This window comes from Plectrocnemia conspersa, unplaced genomic scaffold (assembly GCF_051122295.1).
Source record: "Plectrocnemia conspersa isolate PC_06_02 unplaced genomic scaffold, ASM5112229v1 ptg000005l, whole genome shotgun sequence".
NCBI classification, from domain to species: domain Eukaryota; kingdom Metazoa; phylum Arthropoda; class Insecta; order Trichoptera; family Polycentropodidae; genus Plectrocnemia; species Plectrocnemia conspersa.
The window spans coordinates 27,987,689-28,004,888 of record NW_028277169.1 but is presented as its reverse complement, the minus strand read 5'-3'; the positions used below and the strand labels follow the sequence as shown (position 1 = coordinate 28,004,888).

Sequence of the window (17,200 nt, the reverse complement as noted above, 5' to 3'; positions counted from 1 at the left end):
GGCGCACAGTTGCGTTTTATTATACCTTAATGTTTTTTGTTTTATAATAAAATTTTATATTACATATGGTTTATAATTATAAGTTCTGTATTTGGGGCTTGTTTCGTAGTGCTTTGACATGAAACAATAAACATATACAAAATGTCGGAAGTACGCTATACAATTAATGGAAAGGAACACATAGGTATGTTCTTGTCGTTTTCATTATAACTTTTATTATGTATTATTGTTGTAAACACACTGCTACAACTTGTGTAATAAAAACATATTTTTAATAATAATTTGCTTTTATTAGTAACTTCAAAACATTTAAAAAAATATTCAGTAAATTGCAATTTATAGATCTCTTTTAAACTAGCTTAAATTTTAGAAATATATTTTATGTTTTTTTTTAAGCTTTACAATCATTTGACGTATTTTTGCCCATAGTATAATATAGTCTGTAAATTAACCTATACTTTGGTAATCTGGTATAATAAAAGTTATTTTATTTTTATTACACAGTAGGTAACAAAATCTTTTTTTGGTGGAATAAAATTTTTGGATATAATTTTTTTTTAATTAATTTAAAAAAAATTTTGGATATAAAATTCTTGGAATTAAAAATTTACAATAAATTATAAATTTAGAATAAATTATAAAAAAAATTATAATTTGTAAATTAAAATTTAAAAATAGATTAAAAAATTAAATTTTTGATATAAAAGTTTTGGATACATTAAGATTAAAAAAATCTCTTGTATACAAATTAACTTTAAAATTTATTTTTAATCATTACATTTTTATGAAATTGTTTTATTGTTGTAAAAATAATATATTTCTGTAGGTAGTTTTATGTTTTAACAAAAAAGGTATTTGTTAAGATTATCGGCGCCACGCTCAAAAAGCAATAAGTTTAGTTAATTGATTTTGGTTATGTTTTGGTTTGAACAGAAAATGGACGTTTCGCAACTATAAACAGATGTAAAGGTTGATCGCACGCTGAAGTAAATATTTACCAAAGTATTTATTTTTTAGCGGAAACTATTAAAACTTAAATGCAAATAATTTACATCCTATTTTATAATTTTAAAATTTATAATTATAACTTAATGCCAAAAAAATGGTATAAGTACCTTTATGATACACAAATAAATATTTTGTAAAAAAATAATAGAAAATATTTTTGTAGAAATGTTTGCACTTAAGACATATTTTTATATTTAAAAAAATCAAAAATTTTAAATATAGAGCAAAACTTCAAACAAAAATTACTACTTGGTTTTAATTTAATAAATATTATTTAAAACAATAGTAATAATTAAAAAATATAGAACTCGTAAAGGTCATTCATAGAAAATGCGCTACACCAACATCACCACATAGTTTTTTAATATATATTTTACAGTCAACTGCGTAGAACCTAATACTTTTCTCGTCAGTTATTTGCGAAACAATGTTAACCTCAGAGGAACTAAGGCTATGTGCCACGAGGGAGGATGTGGAGCCTGTATCGTCTCAGTTTCTGCGATCCATCCTGTCACCAATCAAAAGGAAGTCTTTTCAGTCAATTCGGTAAATTTAGATTAGAATATTACTTATAAGAAAAAGATACATTATTCTTTAATTTCAGTGTCTTGTCTCCATAATGTCGTGTCATGGATGGGAGATAACTACGGTAGAAGGAATTGGAAATAAACGTAAAGGATATCATCCTATTCAAAAACGTTTGGCGTCTTTCAATGGTACCCAATGCGGCTATTGCTCACCTGGATGGGTCATGAATATGTATAGGTATTTTTTGTCCATCTTAAAATAAATCTAGATTGAATTTTGATTAATATACTGTATATATCAGCTTGCTAGAAAGTCGTATGCATAATTTAACAATGAAAGAAGTAGAAAATTCTTTTGCTGGAAGTATGTGTCGATGCACTGGATACCGTCCAATTTTAGATGCTTTCAAATCTTTTTCTAACGACGCGGATCAATCACTTATTGATAAAGTTCTGGATATAGAAGATGTGGAGAAAGTCAAGACATGTGCTAAATCTGGCAAGATTTGCAAATGTCCAAGCAGTTGCAATGATAAGATAGAATACGATTTTTGTGTTGTGTCCAAGCACGATTTTGTTGAAAATAAACTGTTATTATTGGAAGACTCAGATTTTAAATGGTACAAGGTGTACAAGGTACAAGAGATCCTCAATATATTTGATCAAGAAGGAACAGATTCTTACATGTTGGTTGCCGGTAATACAGCTAAAGGTAAATCGATCAATATATTATGCGAATGTAATATTATCATTGTTATTTATTTGTTTAATATATTTTAGGCGTTTATCCCATGAATGAGATACCTAGAATTATGATTGATATTTCATCCGTTGCTGAACTAAGAAAACACGAGAAAACTTCTAATCTATCTTTAGGAGCCAATATGACTCTGAATGAGATTATGGCAGTTTTTATAGATTATGGAAGTTCAAACGATGCATTTAAATACTTGCTTCAGATGTACAGACATATGGATTTGGTAGCTCATGTGCCTCTTAGAAATGTAGGGAATCATATATTTAATATATATTGTACTGAACTTTCGTTTTTTATAATAGAATAATTTCATAGATTGGCACTTTAGCTGGAAACTTGTCAATCAAACATCAACACAAAGAATTTCAATCGGATATATTTTTACTGTTGGAAGCTGTTGGTGCTACAATAACAATAGGTATGAATTTAAAATATATTTTTTTATATCGTCGTGTCATTAATAGCTTAATTATTTTAATCACAAATTATAATGTAATAGTATTAAATCGTTAAAAACTAATAATGTGAAGCTAATATTCACGGTGTCCACCTAAATGAACCACCTAAAATTGCGTCAATAATTATATAAAATAATAATAAAAAAATATGTCAGCAATCGAAAATATAATTAAAAGTGCAGAATCATTCCAAAAAACTCCTATGCAATCAACATAGCAAAAAACATAAATTCCGACATTGATCTTTTACAAAAATAGAAAACTATTATGTAGAGCCTCCAAGAAGAATGGACATCATCATTGAGAAAAACAACATGTACTAGTCCTATAACGAAAAATATAAAGAAAAATAGAGAAAAATCACTGACTGAAGAAGAAGAAAAAGAACTACTAAATAAGTTGATAAAATTTGTACACGACTTAAGAACAAAACCGTTCACTAAATTATTAAAGACCATCAAAAATCATTGACAACTCTCAATTTAAAATTCAATCAAAAGATGAAACCATTTATGTCATCATTAATAAACTAAAGCAAAAAAACACAGGATACCACTCCTATCAACAAAAAAGAGATAAAACGTTTAAAGTAGTTTTATGTGGTATTCACTATATAGCAGATAGAAGAGATAAAATAAAAAATATATAAAATATGATATCTGAAAACAAAGCTTCACTACCAATGTTCTTGATAGAACTAAAACAGAAAGTGAGAAATACCCCAATGTACAATATGTCAAAGATACAACCATACATAAGGCTTCTGCAACCATAATCCACGCTTCGTCAAATGCAGAGGTGATCATTAGACAACAGTAAAAAGGACAGGACCACAACTTAAAAAGGATGTAGTGTATATCAAGAACTGAAAATAAAAGAAATATTACTCGTGCAAACCTACTACAATACTACATACGCACAAGCAGCACAAAATAAACAGCATATACAAGCAGAAGTAGTGTCTATACTATATATCTCTCTATACTCCCAGACTGAAACCGAAAAAGAAGTACATGAATATCTCCTTAGCCAGCAAATAAGATTGCTTAGAGTTTAAGAAATAATAACAGTGATAATGAAGGATCTAAACTCAAAAACAGCACTAGGATATGACCTAATTACAGAAAAATTGTTAAAGAAATTGCCAGAAAAGGGCAATTTATTACATTTATATTTAATGCCATAAGAGTAGCATACTACCCTAATCATTGGAAGGTTGCAGAAATTATAATGATTCCAAAACCTGGAAAGGATACCGTCAAACCAGAGTCATACAGACCTGATATTATCAAAAATGTTCGAAAAACTATTTCTTCAATGATTGAAACCAATACTGAAGCAATAAAACCTCGTCGCCAATCACTAATTTGCCTTCAGGGCGCTTCACTCACAATTGAACAAAATATCTAAAAATTTGGAAGCTCTGCACCATTTTCGGACATTGCACAAGCTTTTGATAAGGTTTGGCATGAGGGTGTATTATACAAAAAAAACATTATCCTAGCTTTATAATAATATAATAAAGAGAGAAAAAAATATCGTATATAAATCAATTGATATTAATTATAGTGGACAAGCATGGCGCATATACTAAAATTACACTTCATACTTACTTGAAGACGGACATGACAGGAAAATTAATATACAGAGTCAATCTGCCAGAGTTGTATCCGAATTACATTTTTCAAAGTTATAAAGTAAGGATATAGTTATGAAATACATATCTAATCACTGAATACATACATACAATTTATCAAATGTTTCAGATTATGCCAAGAGCTCAAAACGCGCACGCCATCGTCAACGCAGCATTTTTATTCAAGTTCAATTCTGATAAGACGATTCTTGAAGATGTTACAATTGTTTATGGAGGCATACGACCAGAATTCGATCACGCTATAGCTACAGAATTGTATTTGATTGGCAAAAATCTGTTTTCTAAGCCAATAATGAAGACAGCCATGGAAACTTTGTTCAGTGAGATCATGCCTATAGATTCGCCACCGGAACCATCCCCTGGGTATAGAAAATTAACGGCTGTTGGATTGTTTTATAAGGTTTCTATATTGTATCCTTATTTATTAAAATTAAATTATAAAACATTTATCATACTATGTTGATTATAGAGTATTCTTCATATCTCTTCTCCGGATTTGGCTGACAGTAAATATAAATCGGGTGGAATAGAATTCGATAGACCCGTTTCCAGCGGCAAACAAAAATTTGATACAAATAAAAAAGTGTGGCCTCTTAATCAACCTATCCCTAAAATTGAAGCATTAGTTCAATGCTCTGGAGAAGGAGCTTTTATGAACGATATACCGACACAACCGAACGAAGTTTACGCAGCGTTTGTACTATCGAATGTCCATGATGGGCAAATAGTTAAAATCGATGGAACTGAAGTTTTGGTAATAACATTACATAATATATATTAAGTTATTTTATATAAAGTAGCTGATTTTTTAATTAAAATATAATTACAGAAATAGTTTTTTGCCAACGATTTAACTATGAGTGAAACTAGCTCATGAAAAATCTTAGCTTTTTAGAGGTTGTTAAGTCGTCAAAGGCTAAATATAATTATAATATCACTCTATATAATAATACTGAAACGGACTATCCGCTTTTTAAATCGGTCACAAATTATTAAGTTATTGCATACGAAGTAACTGATTTTTTAATTAAAATATAATTATAGAAATATTTTTTTGTTAACGACTTAACTATGAATAAATCAATCGTTTATAAAAAAAATCTTAATTTTTTAGAAGTTGTCAAGTCATCAAAGACTAATAATAGTTATAAAAACACTCTGTTTATAGAATTTCGAAATTTCAAAAATAAATCTAAATATATGATCTGTAGAAGAAAGATCATGTGAATATTGGGTAAAAATCATATCGAGCAATATCACAGGATCAATATAACTTCAAGTATTTGTTCTTCTACAGAACGCATTTAATAAATTTCTTGAACCAACGACTATGACTAATCTCACCAAATTCCAAACTGATGTTCCTCGTGACTTGTGCCACTTTGTGTATCTGTTTAAACAGTTATGTAAATATTTTGTCGAAACTATAATGCGTAGATCTCCTAAACAAAAATTTAAAAAAATTTTTTTTTACAAATTAGAAAAAAAATAAGAACAAAACATTCCACTTAATATAAATATGTCATCACCTATATGTTAGTTATACGTGAAGTTTTTCGTAGGTGCGTTCTTAGGCTCCAGGCGTCTTCAAAGCAGATTCGAATCTGGATTCTGGACGTAGAACTGGACCAGAGGATGCGAAGAGAGAAGCGGCTGAAGTTAGGTCGGCTTCCTCTTGGCTGAAGTTCGTACAAACTTAGTAAGTCCAAGAGAAATTTTAAAAATAATATTTTATTTATAATGGGTACTTAACCTTAATCAGCTATTTTATCAAAGAAGTATTTTTTGCTCTTAAACGTTTAAAACCTATCTATAAAAAATATATTACAGGACAAAATTGTCTTTATCGCTAGGGTTTCTAATCTAATAACATAATATTCAGATTCTCACGCCTGTAAAATTAGCTAATATCTTTTCGACTGTGTTAATCCTTCTTTTGGGTGGTCCAATTGTTGAATGAAAAAGTGGTTAAATTGATGAATTCGATCATAGTCCGTTTCAGTACGAGTTAGTTAAATCGGCCACTTAATATGGGTCAAACTAATAATATAAACTAGCAAATATTAACTAAGTCATTCTTTTTAGGCTGATGAGAGAGTAATTTCTCTTTTGACAGCTTCTGATATACCGGGAGTAAATAACTTCACTAGCTTACCAGGGCATTTTGCTGAAGTCGAAGAAGTTTTATGCAGTGGAAAAATCCTTTACCATGGCCAACCAGTAGCAATTGTCGTGGCAGAAACTGAAAGACTAGCAAAATTAGCAGCTAAGAAAGTCAAAGTTACTTACAAGAACACTGGAGTAAATCCTCCAATTTTAACGATAAGAGATGCTTTGAAGTCACCGTCTGCTAAAAACAGAATAATCAATGTCACGACCAAAAGGCCAACTGCCATAGGAGACGATGTCAAGAAAGTTATTAAAGGCACTTTTGATATATTTGGACAATACCATTACACCATGGAGGTACAAACATGCGTATGTATACCAATTGAAGACGGCATGGACGTTTATTCTTCTTCTCAATGGCCTGATTTGACCAATGTTTGCGTGGCTAATGTTTTAAATGTTCCAGTAAATACGTAAGTTATTCTAATGAACTTGTATATAATAATATTACTCATGACTATAAATTATGTTCCGTGTCAATTTAGAATAAATGTGCACATAAGACGCTTGGGAGGTAGTTATGGTAGTAAAATATCAAGGTGTTCCCAAATATCCTCAGCTTGTGCTGTTGCTGCGAGTATTCTGAACAGAACAGTGAGATTTGTATTGCCGATTGAAACGAATATGTCAGCTATTGGAAAACGAGTGCCATGTTCTTCCAGTTACGAAGTATTAATAATTAAAAAACGGTTTATTTTTAAGATAAAAATAGGCATGGTTTAATATATTTTTTTTATGTTTTAGGTTGGAGTTAATAACGATGGTAAAATTCAGTACTTACGAAATATTTTTTATTCAGATAGTGGTTGTTCACATAATGAAACTACCGATGTTGCATATAATACTGCTGTTGCATTTCCAAATTGTTATGATAATTCTACTTGGTTTTTGGAAGCAAATACTGTTCTTACTGATACTCCATCTAATACTTGGTGTAGAGCACCAGGTAATTTTTGTAATGAATAAATAATGTCTGTATTTTAGTCATAAAACATGTATGTACGTCTTATAGCTACCACTGAAGGTGTAGCCATGATCGAAAACATAATGGACCACATAGCCACTGTAACTGGAAACGATCACATCGATGTTAGACTGGCAAACATGAGCAAGAATGGGAACCCTATTCCAGATTTAATAAAAACGGTCTTAGCGTCTTCAAATTACAATGAAAGGGCTGCCAATGTCAGAAAATTCAACGATACAAATCGCTGGAAGAAGCGCGGCATCTGTCTCACTCCTTTGAAATACAGTTTAGATTACTATGGTAACTTCACTTCTTTGGTCTCAATCTATCACGCTGATGGTACTGTGGCAGTGTCGCACGCTGGCGTTGAAATGGGTCAAGGCATGCATACAAAAGTCGCTCAAGTGTGCGCTTACACCTTGGGTATACCATTGGATACAGTGCAAGTAAAGCCTACGAACAACTTAACATCTCCAAATGCTATGGCGACAGGCGGCTGTAGTGGAAGTGAAGTTTGCTGCTTTGCAACTATTAAAGCCTGTGAAATATTATTAGAGAGACTAGCTCCAATTAAGAGAAATATGAATGATCCCACTTGGAGAGAATTGATTTCAAAGGCGTTTTTTTCTGGAGTCGATTTGTGCGCTCATTACATGTTCACGGAGACTGATGTCAAGGGTTATAACATATGGGGAGCTTCTGTTATCGAAGTGGAAGTGGATATGTTGACAGGAAACCATCAAATTTTAAGAGTCGATATCTTGGAAGACACTGGAGAGAGTCTCAGTCCAATAGTGGATATTGGACAGGTAATTATATAATAAAACACATGCTACACAATTAGATTTTTTAATTTTATGTATTTATTACATTATAGGTTGAAGGAGCTTATATAATGGGTATTGGGTATTGGACGAGCGAGAGTTTGGTCTATAACAAAAAGACTGGAGCTTTGCTGTCGAATCGTACTTGGACTTACAAACCACCTGGAGTTAAAGATATTCCTATTGACTTTAGAGTTCAGTTCCGCAGAAATGCACCTAATCCAGCCGGAGTTTTGAGATCTAAAGGTTTATAGTCTACACATTACATATTAATATTTTTAAAATATATTGTATAACTTAATTTTAATTAAAAATAGCTACTGGAGAACCTTCATTGAATATGGCATTCGGTATCGTATCCGCAATACGACAAGCAATCACATCTACAAGGGTCGATAATGGTTTGCCTCCAAATGAATGGTATCATATAGGTAAACAAATAATATTTTATTATAAAACATATATTTAATTATTAAAATTATACTGAAATAATTTTTTAATATTAAGATATGCCGTGCACCACAGAAAATATTATTTTTGCCACTAAGACCAATATAAATCATTTTGAATTATGAGCGTTTTAATAAATATTAATATACTATATACATATATTCATTCAATGAGTATTTAAATATACTAATTAAATGATTTACTTTTAAATGTATACGAATAGATTTGTAAAACAGTTTTTATTTTTAACATTTATAAAATAACTTTTATTTATTAAAAAATATTTTAAATTTTTATAATCTGTATATATATATATATTAATATTAAATTTTAATTCTTGATTTATTATTTATATTTTATATTACATCATATTTTTTAAATAAATTAATACAGACAAAAATTTATGTCTTAATTTTTAATGTCCATCAACAGATGTCTATAGTAAAATTTTATTTTATTTTAACAATTTTAGTTATTGCTGAATTGCTATTACCGTTAACTACTTTCACATATTAATTTTATAACAGTAAGTTTACAAGAGAATAAGATACAGTACAATACTTACCTGTTTATACTGTATTTTATATGAAAAACTACATATTATATTGAAGTTAAAAGAACTACTCATTGTTTTAGATACATTTTTAAATGTTTCTTAATTAGAAAAAAAAACTCAATGTTTTATATTACGTCTGTTTGAACAATTACTCGCTTTAAGACGATACATCGATTTCGCGACAATTGTTCGTGGTCAATGTTAATCTATTGTATTTTTGGCAAGCGCTGACAATGATGTTGTATGACGTCTCGTCTTCAATGCCTCTGAACTGGCATACACATTAATCTTTCCAGTTCTTACAATGTTTAGTAATGAAAGTAATAAGGAAGCATTGTGTAGACACTCACTCGTATATTGATGTATGTATGTATGTACGTATGAGCATATGTATATCTATATTTTACAATCATAAAATAAAATAAAACGAATTAAAATGACATGTACCGAAAAATAGATTTACTAGATCGGATCAAATACATTTTATAAAAGTATATACCGAATAGATTATTTGTATACAGTGATAGTATTTTATGTACATACTTAATAATCTGAATTTTAGAAATAGTAAAAAGATATGTTTTTGTATCTATTTGCACGTAAAAAAAGAAGTATTTTATTAATGGTTTTAAAGTTGATTAAATTTATTTATTAGCATAATTAGTTTAGTATTGTTTAAATATAATACATACATATGCGGAGAACTATTTTTGTATATTCATAATTGGTTTGATTTTATACCAATTAGATGAATTTTAAATAATCTGGTATTTTATAATGGTAGCAATAAAATAATTTTATTGCTCGCTGTCCTTTCATTTTGAATACAACACTATCTACTTTATCTTGATTTTAAAGATTGTTTTTAAAGTAAATAACATTTTTTTAAATATCTTTAGATTATGGTTCCTAGAATACAATTAATTGATAATTTTTTAGCAATTATCGAATTTCCCATTATATTTTATTTTATAAAAAAATATAAAATACAGATTTCTTAAAAAGAGATTAGATATGAATTAATTAAAATAGGAATATATTATATTACATAATTCAACATAATGTATTTTAAAAATAATATAATAAGCTCGTGAAGAGAGTTATGCCTTTACCTAAGTACTGGTTCAGTTTTGTCGTAATTTTTTGGGCAAACACTATCTTATACTAACACGAAAGACACACAGCACAGTATCTCATATCGATAATTGACCAATAAAATGGCTACTGGAATATCATGTAAAAAGACCACGATAATGTTGTGTGCACACAACAGCAAGGATTTGACGTATTCAATACTCGAGTGTAATTTTCCACGATTCCATCATTATTATCAGCCCTCAGATAATGAAAAAAATATTGCATCTAGACAATATTCGATTGCGATTCTATTGGAAAATATTAAATTTCAGTCGGTAATACAAACATGGCAATTAACATTTTTTAACAAAATTATTAAGTGGTTAATGTAACTATAAACATTTGCTTAATTTAAGCTTCCGTTAAACAAAACATGTTAATTGACTGGTAGGAAAACTGTACTACGTTTACGTATTAACGTAGGTAGTATAATATTACATTACGCCCAGCTTGTAACGGCCGGGTGAGCGGTTTCCCACTCCCCATATCACTAAATATGTTATTGGAGATATAAGTTTTTCTCCCGAGCGCTCAGTGAAAAGGGCTCACGTCGGCTAGCCGGCATTGAAATTGCATTGCATGCACTGCGTATCATCCTAGTAATAGCACCACCTCCCAGGTCTACGGGGGGGTGTTTATGCTACCTCAGTCGCAGCCTTTAGCCCTCGGACCCCAGGAGTAGCCGAGTCCTTTGGCTTGTTTGCGTTATTTTGTTCGTCCTAGGTAGTGCCTCGTGCTCTACCTCAGATGGTTCCTTCCCTCAAGGGCTTAGGATATAGCCCAAGAAGGGTCCCCTGCTCTCCTACACCGATGGATGGCGGAACTGTCCCTAGAGCTGTGTCCACGGAGAGAAGCTTCCTTAGAGTGCCACTACAGCTTCCAAAGGATCGACGACGACAAAGTGCGCCTCATTGATAGTCACATCGTTTATTCAAGTACATATTTATAAATTAAATTAAAGGTGTACATTAAGATCTCTTCACATTGAACGCTCCCTCAATTTACGCAGTTGAGAAAAAAACATTTTTTGTACTGTAAAACAAATATATTTTGTACCACGCGTGTAGCGCGGCGATGTACAAATATGTGGGTCAATGATTTACTTCCGTTTCTTACACTTGACCTACATCTGGAACCTCTCCCACTGCCCATGCAGTTTGTAGTAAAAAAATCACAATTTGTTTGCTTGATTGCTTTTTAAAGTAAGCATTTTTATATTTAATTTAATTTAAATATAATTTTAATCGCGACTGAGCTTAATTTAATAGTTTTAGATTTCATATAATTAAGGGTACATACAATTCAAAATCATATATGATTTTTAGAAAAATATTTTAAATCTAATTATATGATTGAAACAAATTAATATCATTTTTATGTAGGATATCACAATAGATGCATACTAAAATTAATGCTTTTCTTTAGATATATGTATGTATGTATATGTGCATATAAAGAAACCTATTAAAGAATTTAACTATTAAAATATTTGAGATTTGATTTTACTCTAGTAGTTTTTGATTGTGTTAACTTCGTTGTTACGCATTTTTATTTAAAAAAATATTAATTAAAACTTTTATAATTTAAAATAATAATTAAAAAAAAAATTATATACTCTATTGTATATTTGCATATTAATACATATTATACAGCAATCATTACATTTTACAATCAGTTTCTATTGAATTAAATATTACACTCACTCGGCTAATATCGATCATCCCACCATTATACTTGGTCATATGATGGTATACAATTTATTCAAATAAACACGATCAATGGTTAAAACTCTACAAAGATCGCTATTGAACCATGAAATAAAAACCCCAGATTATACGGGCAAGCAACAGCTTACACTCAATGACTTTGACTTATGTTTTTGCATGCATTATATTAAATTAGCACAGTAACATCTTTTTTGTCCAGAAAAATCAAAGAAACGCTGTAAGTCGTCTAATCTATTTTCTTGATGAGCATTTTGCCATTATAAGATTTTTTGTTCGTAATAAACGCTAGACATCATTGTTGCTTTCGATAGAATGTAACATAATAAATATTAGTGTCAATTCGACAATCATCCATTTAGCTTTTAGGGATTGTCATCGTTGCTCGGATCATTGTCGTACAGGATGCAAATTGAACATGTGTTACAACACATGTGAAAGTTCATTCACTTGTAATGTGCATGTAAGTGATGGTTCAGAATCTGATTTTTATATATTTCAGTGCAATTTATCGTGAACCTACATAATGCGAAAAAATATAATTAAAAATTTATAATATAAAAAAAAATGGATCAGACGATTCTAAACAGAATATCGTCTCAAAATGTATCTAATCACTAGATCACACATTGTTACTTAGAATTATATAGTGCTTTTTAAATTCAAAATTTACACAAAAGCTATGTAAATATCTTACTTACAATATATTATTATTTTATATAGATTTTTTATTGCATAATAAAAAATCCTTTAGATTATTTTTCTCAACTAAATATAAACAGATAATTAAAATATCCTTACACATGCTAAAACCCACCTACTGTTATAGACTATTGATTGCCTAAATCAAACTTATCCAAAAAAAGTTATCTAGAGAGGAGTGCCGAAGAATATTATTTTTTAAAATAGGAGATTGAGCCAATAAGTTTGAGATACTATGATTTAATAATTATATATAGCAATTAGTAATAAAAAATCTTAACATTTATTCTATTTATTAGATCAACTAGATTACATGATATTGCAGCAATCTACTTAAACACTATTTCAAGATCAATAAAAACATTTTTGATCAATATTATAGATAAGTTTATATAAACACGTTATATAAATCTGAAGAACAACTGATGCAACTGCGTATTAATAAGCACATGCAATCAATCAGATAATTACTTTTTTAAAGGTTTAATTGAAATTTGAATAAACGAATTATTTAAAACATATTTAGGTATTGAAAGTATAACATGATAAGAAACTAATGTTTTGAATTTTAAACTATTTATTTTGATTAATCATACGCATAAGTTCAAGATGAAGTTCAACTATACGTTGATAAAAATATTATTATATAACTGACGTTTCTCAGTTGTATTAATTTTATTTATATTAAATATTTTGACTTAGATCCATTTTTCAAGATTAACGTAATTCTTATTAAATAATTCTAATCCTATATTTGAACAAGTTATTTTATAATGACAAATACTACTACTGCTTTTCAGTTCACGACTTTATGTACTTCAGGACTGATATATAACGATATGAATTATTTGTGATTTGTAGGGTTTCCAATAAGTTTCATTTATCAACATATTAAACAAAAGATTTATACTAAGATACGTAGTCACACTACTGCTTAACCCATATAAATTTGCACTTCCAAGCTTCGGATTAATTTAATTCGACTAGATTAGATATCTCACTTGACGTCTACATTATTATATATACATCAGTACTTAGAATAGATCAGATTAAAGCAAAAAAGGCTCTGATTTTAAAGGGAAAAAATAAAAAGAGAAAAAACCTACTAGTTTCTCACTACGTAAACCATTGAAATCACACGACGCGTTTTAACCAAGTGTGATTAACCCAAATAAATTTGTACTCCAGACTTCGGATTAATGTAATCTGAATAGATTTCATATCTCACTTGACAACTACATAATACGTTAAAATCAAGTCTCAAAATGGCTCGTGACAAACCATCAAACGACAAGAGAAAAATGTCTAATAGGTTATTAATCAATTAATGATTTTTATACCCCTAGGATACAAAGTAAATGATACTCGAAATTAAATAATCAATTTATATGCTCCTATGACACTTCCATTATTTTTACGACGATATATGTTTGTAAATTGTCATATGAATAAATCAAAAATAATGCCTATTATATTTGTTTATTTTTTTTTAAAATATGTCATTTGTTAAATGTTTTATTATTTGCTTCAGGTGAATAACTATTTATTTTTATTATGCATTTTACCAGATCGCATATTTTACTTGATTTCAAAAATATTACTATTTCGCTTATTTTTTGGAACCACAATAACTTGCTATTAATTTTAATATTTATTAGAAGCATAATTGCTATAAGTATTTGCGACTATGCAAGTATAGAAGCGCGCGTGACGATCACCTATTTGGGCGGCTTAGGGACACTTGAAAATACACATAAAAAATAGACCTAACCAAAGATCAGTTTGTGTCGATACAAATACAAAAAGAATAAAAATAGCATCTCTTAGCATATGTTTTTTTCTTATTACTACTATCACATAACTTTTAGGTAAGTAAAATTGAATAAATAAATTAATTTGTATAATGCCCATCATGACGCATTGGGGAAACCTGTTAGGTCATGATGGACAGATTTGTAATAAAAATAAAATTCATGTCCAGTGCGAATTAGTTGACAATTCGACATGCGTGAAATTTAAAACTTTTCGTTTTTCACGCTCTGGACTGATATTATCTCGATTATTGTAAATTGCATCGATTTATTTACCTCAATTAAATGAAGATGCGTCATGGTGGTCAAAAAAAAAACATAGTAAAAATGTATAATACAAGTAAATAAAAAATAAAACATAATAATAAAGAAATAAAATCAGAGTGATCGAAACCGGACCAGCTCCTCGTAACTGCCATTATACAGATCAATGTGAACACCAGCGAATTAAGGAACTAGTGTGGACGTCCTGCATCTAATGGGCATTAAAAGACTTATCAACAGCACCCTTCTGTAATTGTTTATGTAACAACTTTCTGAGAGAACTCAGTGAATCGTATCTCAGCGCTCCTAAAAGAAAGGAGCTGAAATACAAGAACAGATAATAACCAAATATTATCTTATAAATGTATCTCCAGAAGCATTTCTGAACTTTTCGATTAAGAGGAAGTATTTACCGAATATTATATATTAAAGGGTGTAATAATAAAATATTTCCTTTTAGTGAAAAATTAAAAAAAAAATGTTTATAAGATACATTTACAAATGGACATATGATTATTATCCGTTTTTATATCCCAGCGCAGCGTTGGGATACGATTCGCGGAGTTCTCGCAGAAAGTTGTATTTTTTTAAAAAAAAGCTTCTCTTCAAATTACTGAAGGGTGTTGTCGACAATCCAGCTATTCTCGAAAATTTTAGTTTTAGGTTCCAGAAAATCTTCGAGAATCACGATCGCGTCCTCTTTTGATGGCCGTTGGGGCTTGGACGTCCGCGCTTGCCGACTCGCTTATGGCTGTGGCCAACCGGTTCCTTAATACGCTGGCATTACACATTGACCTGTTTAATGTTAGCTACCAGGAGCTGGTCCAGTTCGTATCAATTAAATTTGATATTTTATGATTTTTTTATTTGGTTCTTTATATATATTATTTTAATTATATATTATTTTTTGTGTATTGAAATTATATAATTATTGTTTTCGACCATCGTGACGCATTGGGGCAATCTGTTAGGTTGCGATGGTCTTAATTTAATTTAAATAAATAAATAAATTAAATCTCCATGATGTGAACGCAAATAAATGACAGATCGTCAAAGTGAAATGCGTTCCTAATAACAACGTCGAGCATCTTGGAAGATGTATTGCAGACGTCGTTTACGTGTAGAGAATCTCCACTAGCAAGTTTTTCTAGCCAAAATGTTCCCATCAAGAGTGTGAATGGGATCGAGAAAATTACACAGTATGACACTTTTCGAGATTAAAGAACAGACGGTTAACGGAAGCCTTGATCTCTATAGATAATCTTAATCACTCTGTAGAGAGGAGTCTTTTATTTTAAATTATTTGCATACAGAATTTGTAGCTGACGTATTTATGTCATTAATAAATAACGTGAAGAGCAGAGGGCCTATGTTGAAACCTTGAGGAACCCTCGAAATATGATTATTGATCTACTAGCATCGGTAGACCAGTAGTAGTAATACCTGAAAGACCTGAGTACGAATACCATATAATGATTATAATATAACTGTAATTCGGATCAATCTTCACGTTTTGAGTTTTCTTAGATTTTCCTGAACTTTTCGTGATGAATAATTTAAATATAGTTGGGCTATGTTGTACATAGTAACATTTGTTAATTATAATCTAAAATAATATTTTATAAGTAATAAAAAATATGTCTGGGTGTGACGGAAGATTTAGAAAAAATACAAATATATTTAAATGAACTTTTCAGATTTAAACTATTTTACAATTAAAAATATTAAAAAAATTCAATTGTTAAATACCCCTGTTATTTTTTTTATTACACACATTTATTGAAAAATAGTAAGATGTATACATTATTCGTAATTAGGTATGCAAGTCTTACATTGAAATTGATTTCAGTTGTTATTAAGTGTTTTCCAACATTTGTATTTAATATATTTAAATTAACTAGATTTAAAAATTCCAATTTTTGTGCAAATTGTTGTGAATTTAGTTTTTTAATTTAGTGTGAATTTTTCATTAAGCAAATATCAAAATTTAATGTTAGACTGGGTAATTTTTTGCTAAATTCAAGAACAGAACCATTAGATTTCTGATAAGATTTGCTGCACTCGGCCGTGTACATATTTCCACTGATTTATCGATAAAAAACAATTATCGCTATACTTTTGAAATAAAAATCGAAAGCTTTCCAACTATTTCCATTATCGTATGGCTATGTACAAAAAGAATCGGTGGC

At 29.6% G+C, this 17,200-nt stretch overlaps 1 protein-coding gene across 1 annotated transcript; it reads left to right on the top strand.

Moving 5' to 3' along the window:
• Positions 1-42: 42 nt before the first annotated feature.
• Positions 43-8,956, top strand: LOC148235341 (uncharacterized). The gene is made up of 16 exons (XM_088185523.1): positions 43-184; positions 1,388-1,554; positions 1,613-1,773; positions 1,838-2,247; positions 2,316-2,539; positions 2,608-2,710; positions 4,320-4,447; positions 4,517-4,807; positions 4,877-5,161; positions 6,493-6,989; positions 7,062-7,245; positions 7,321-7,522; positions 7,589-8,352; positions 8,421-8,613; positions 8,685-8,798; positions 8,875-8,956. Exons 1-16 carry the CDS (start codon positions 142-144, stop codon positions 8,940-8,942), a joined length of 3,834 nt encoding a protein of 1,277 aa, XP_088041649.1. The 5' UTR covers positions 43-141; the 3' UTR covers positions 8,943-8,956.
• The last annotated feature ends 8,244 nt before the right edge of the window (positions 8,957-17,200 follow it).

Excerpts from the sequence above, each read along its gene's own strand:
- LOC148235341 (XM_088185523.1), top strand. The coding sequence starts at position 142 with ATGTCGGAAGTACGCTATACAATTAATGGAAAGGAACACATAG. Across the intron at positions 2,248-2,315 it reads TGCCGGTAATACAGCTAAAG|GCGTTTATCCCATGAATGAG; the intron begins GTAAATCGATCA and ends AATATATTTTAG. Across the intron at positions 8,799-8,874 it reads AAATGAATGGTATCATATAG|ATATGCCGTGCACCACAGAA; the intron begins GTAAACAAATAA and ends TTTAATATTAAG.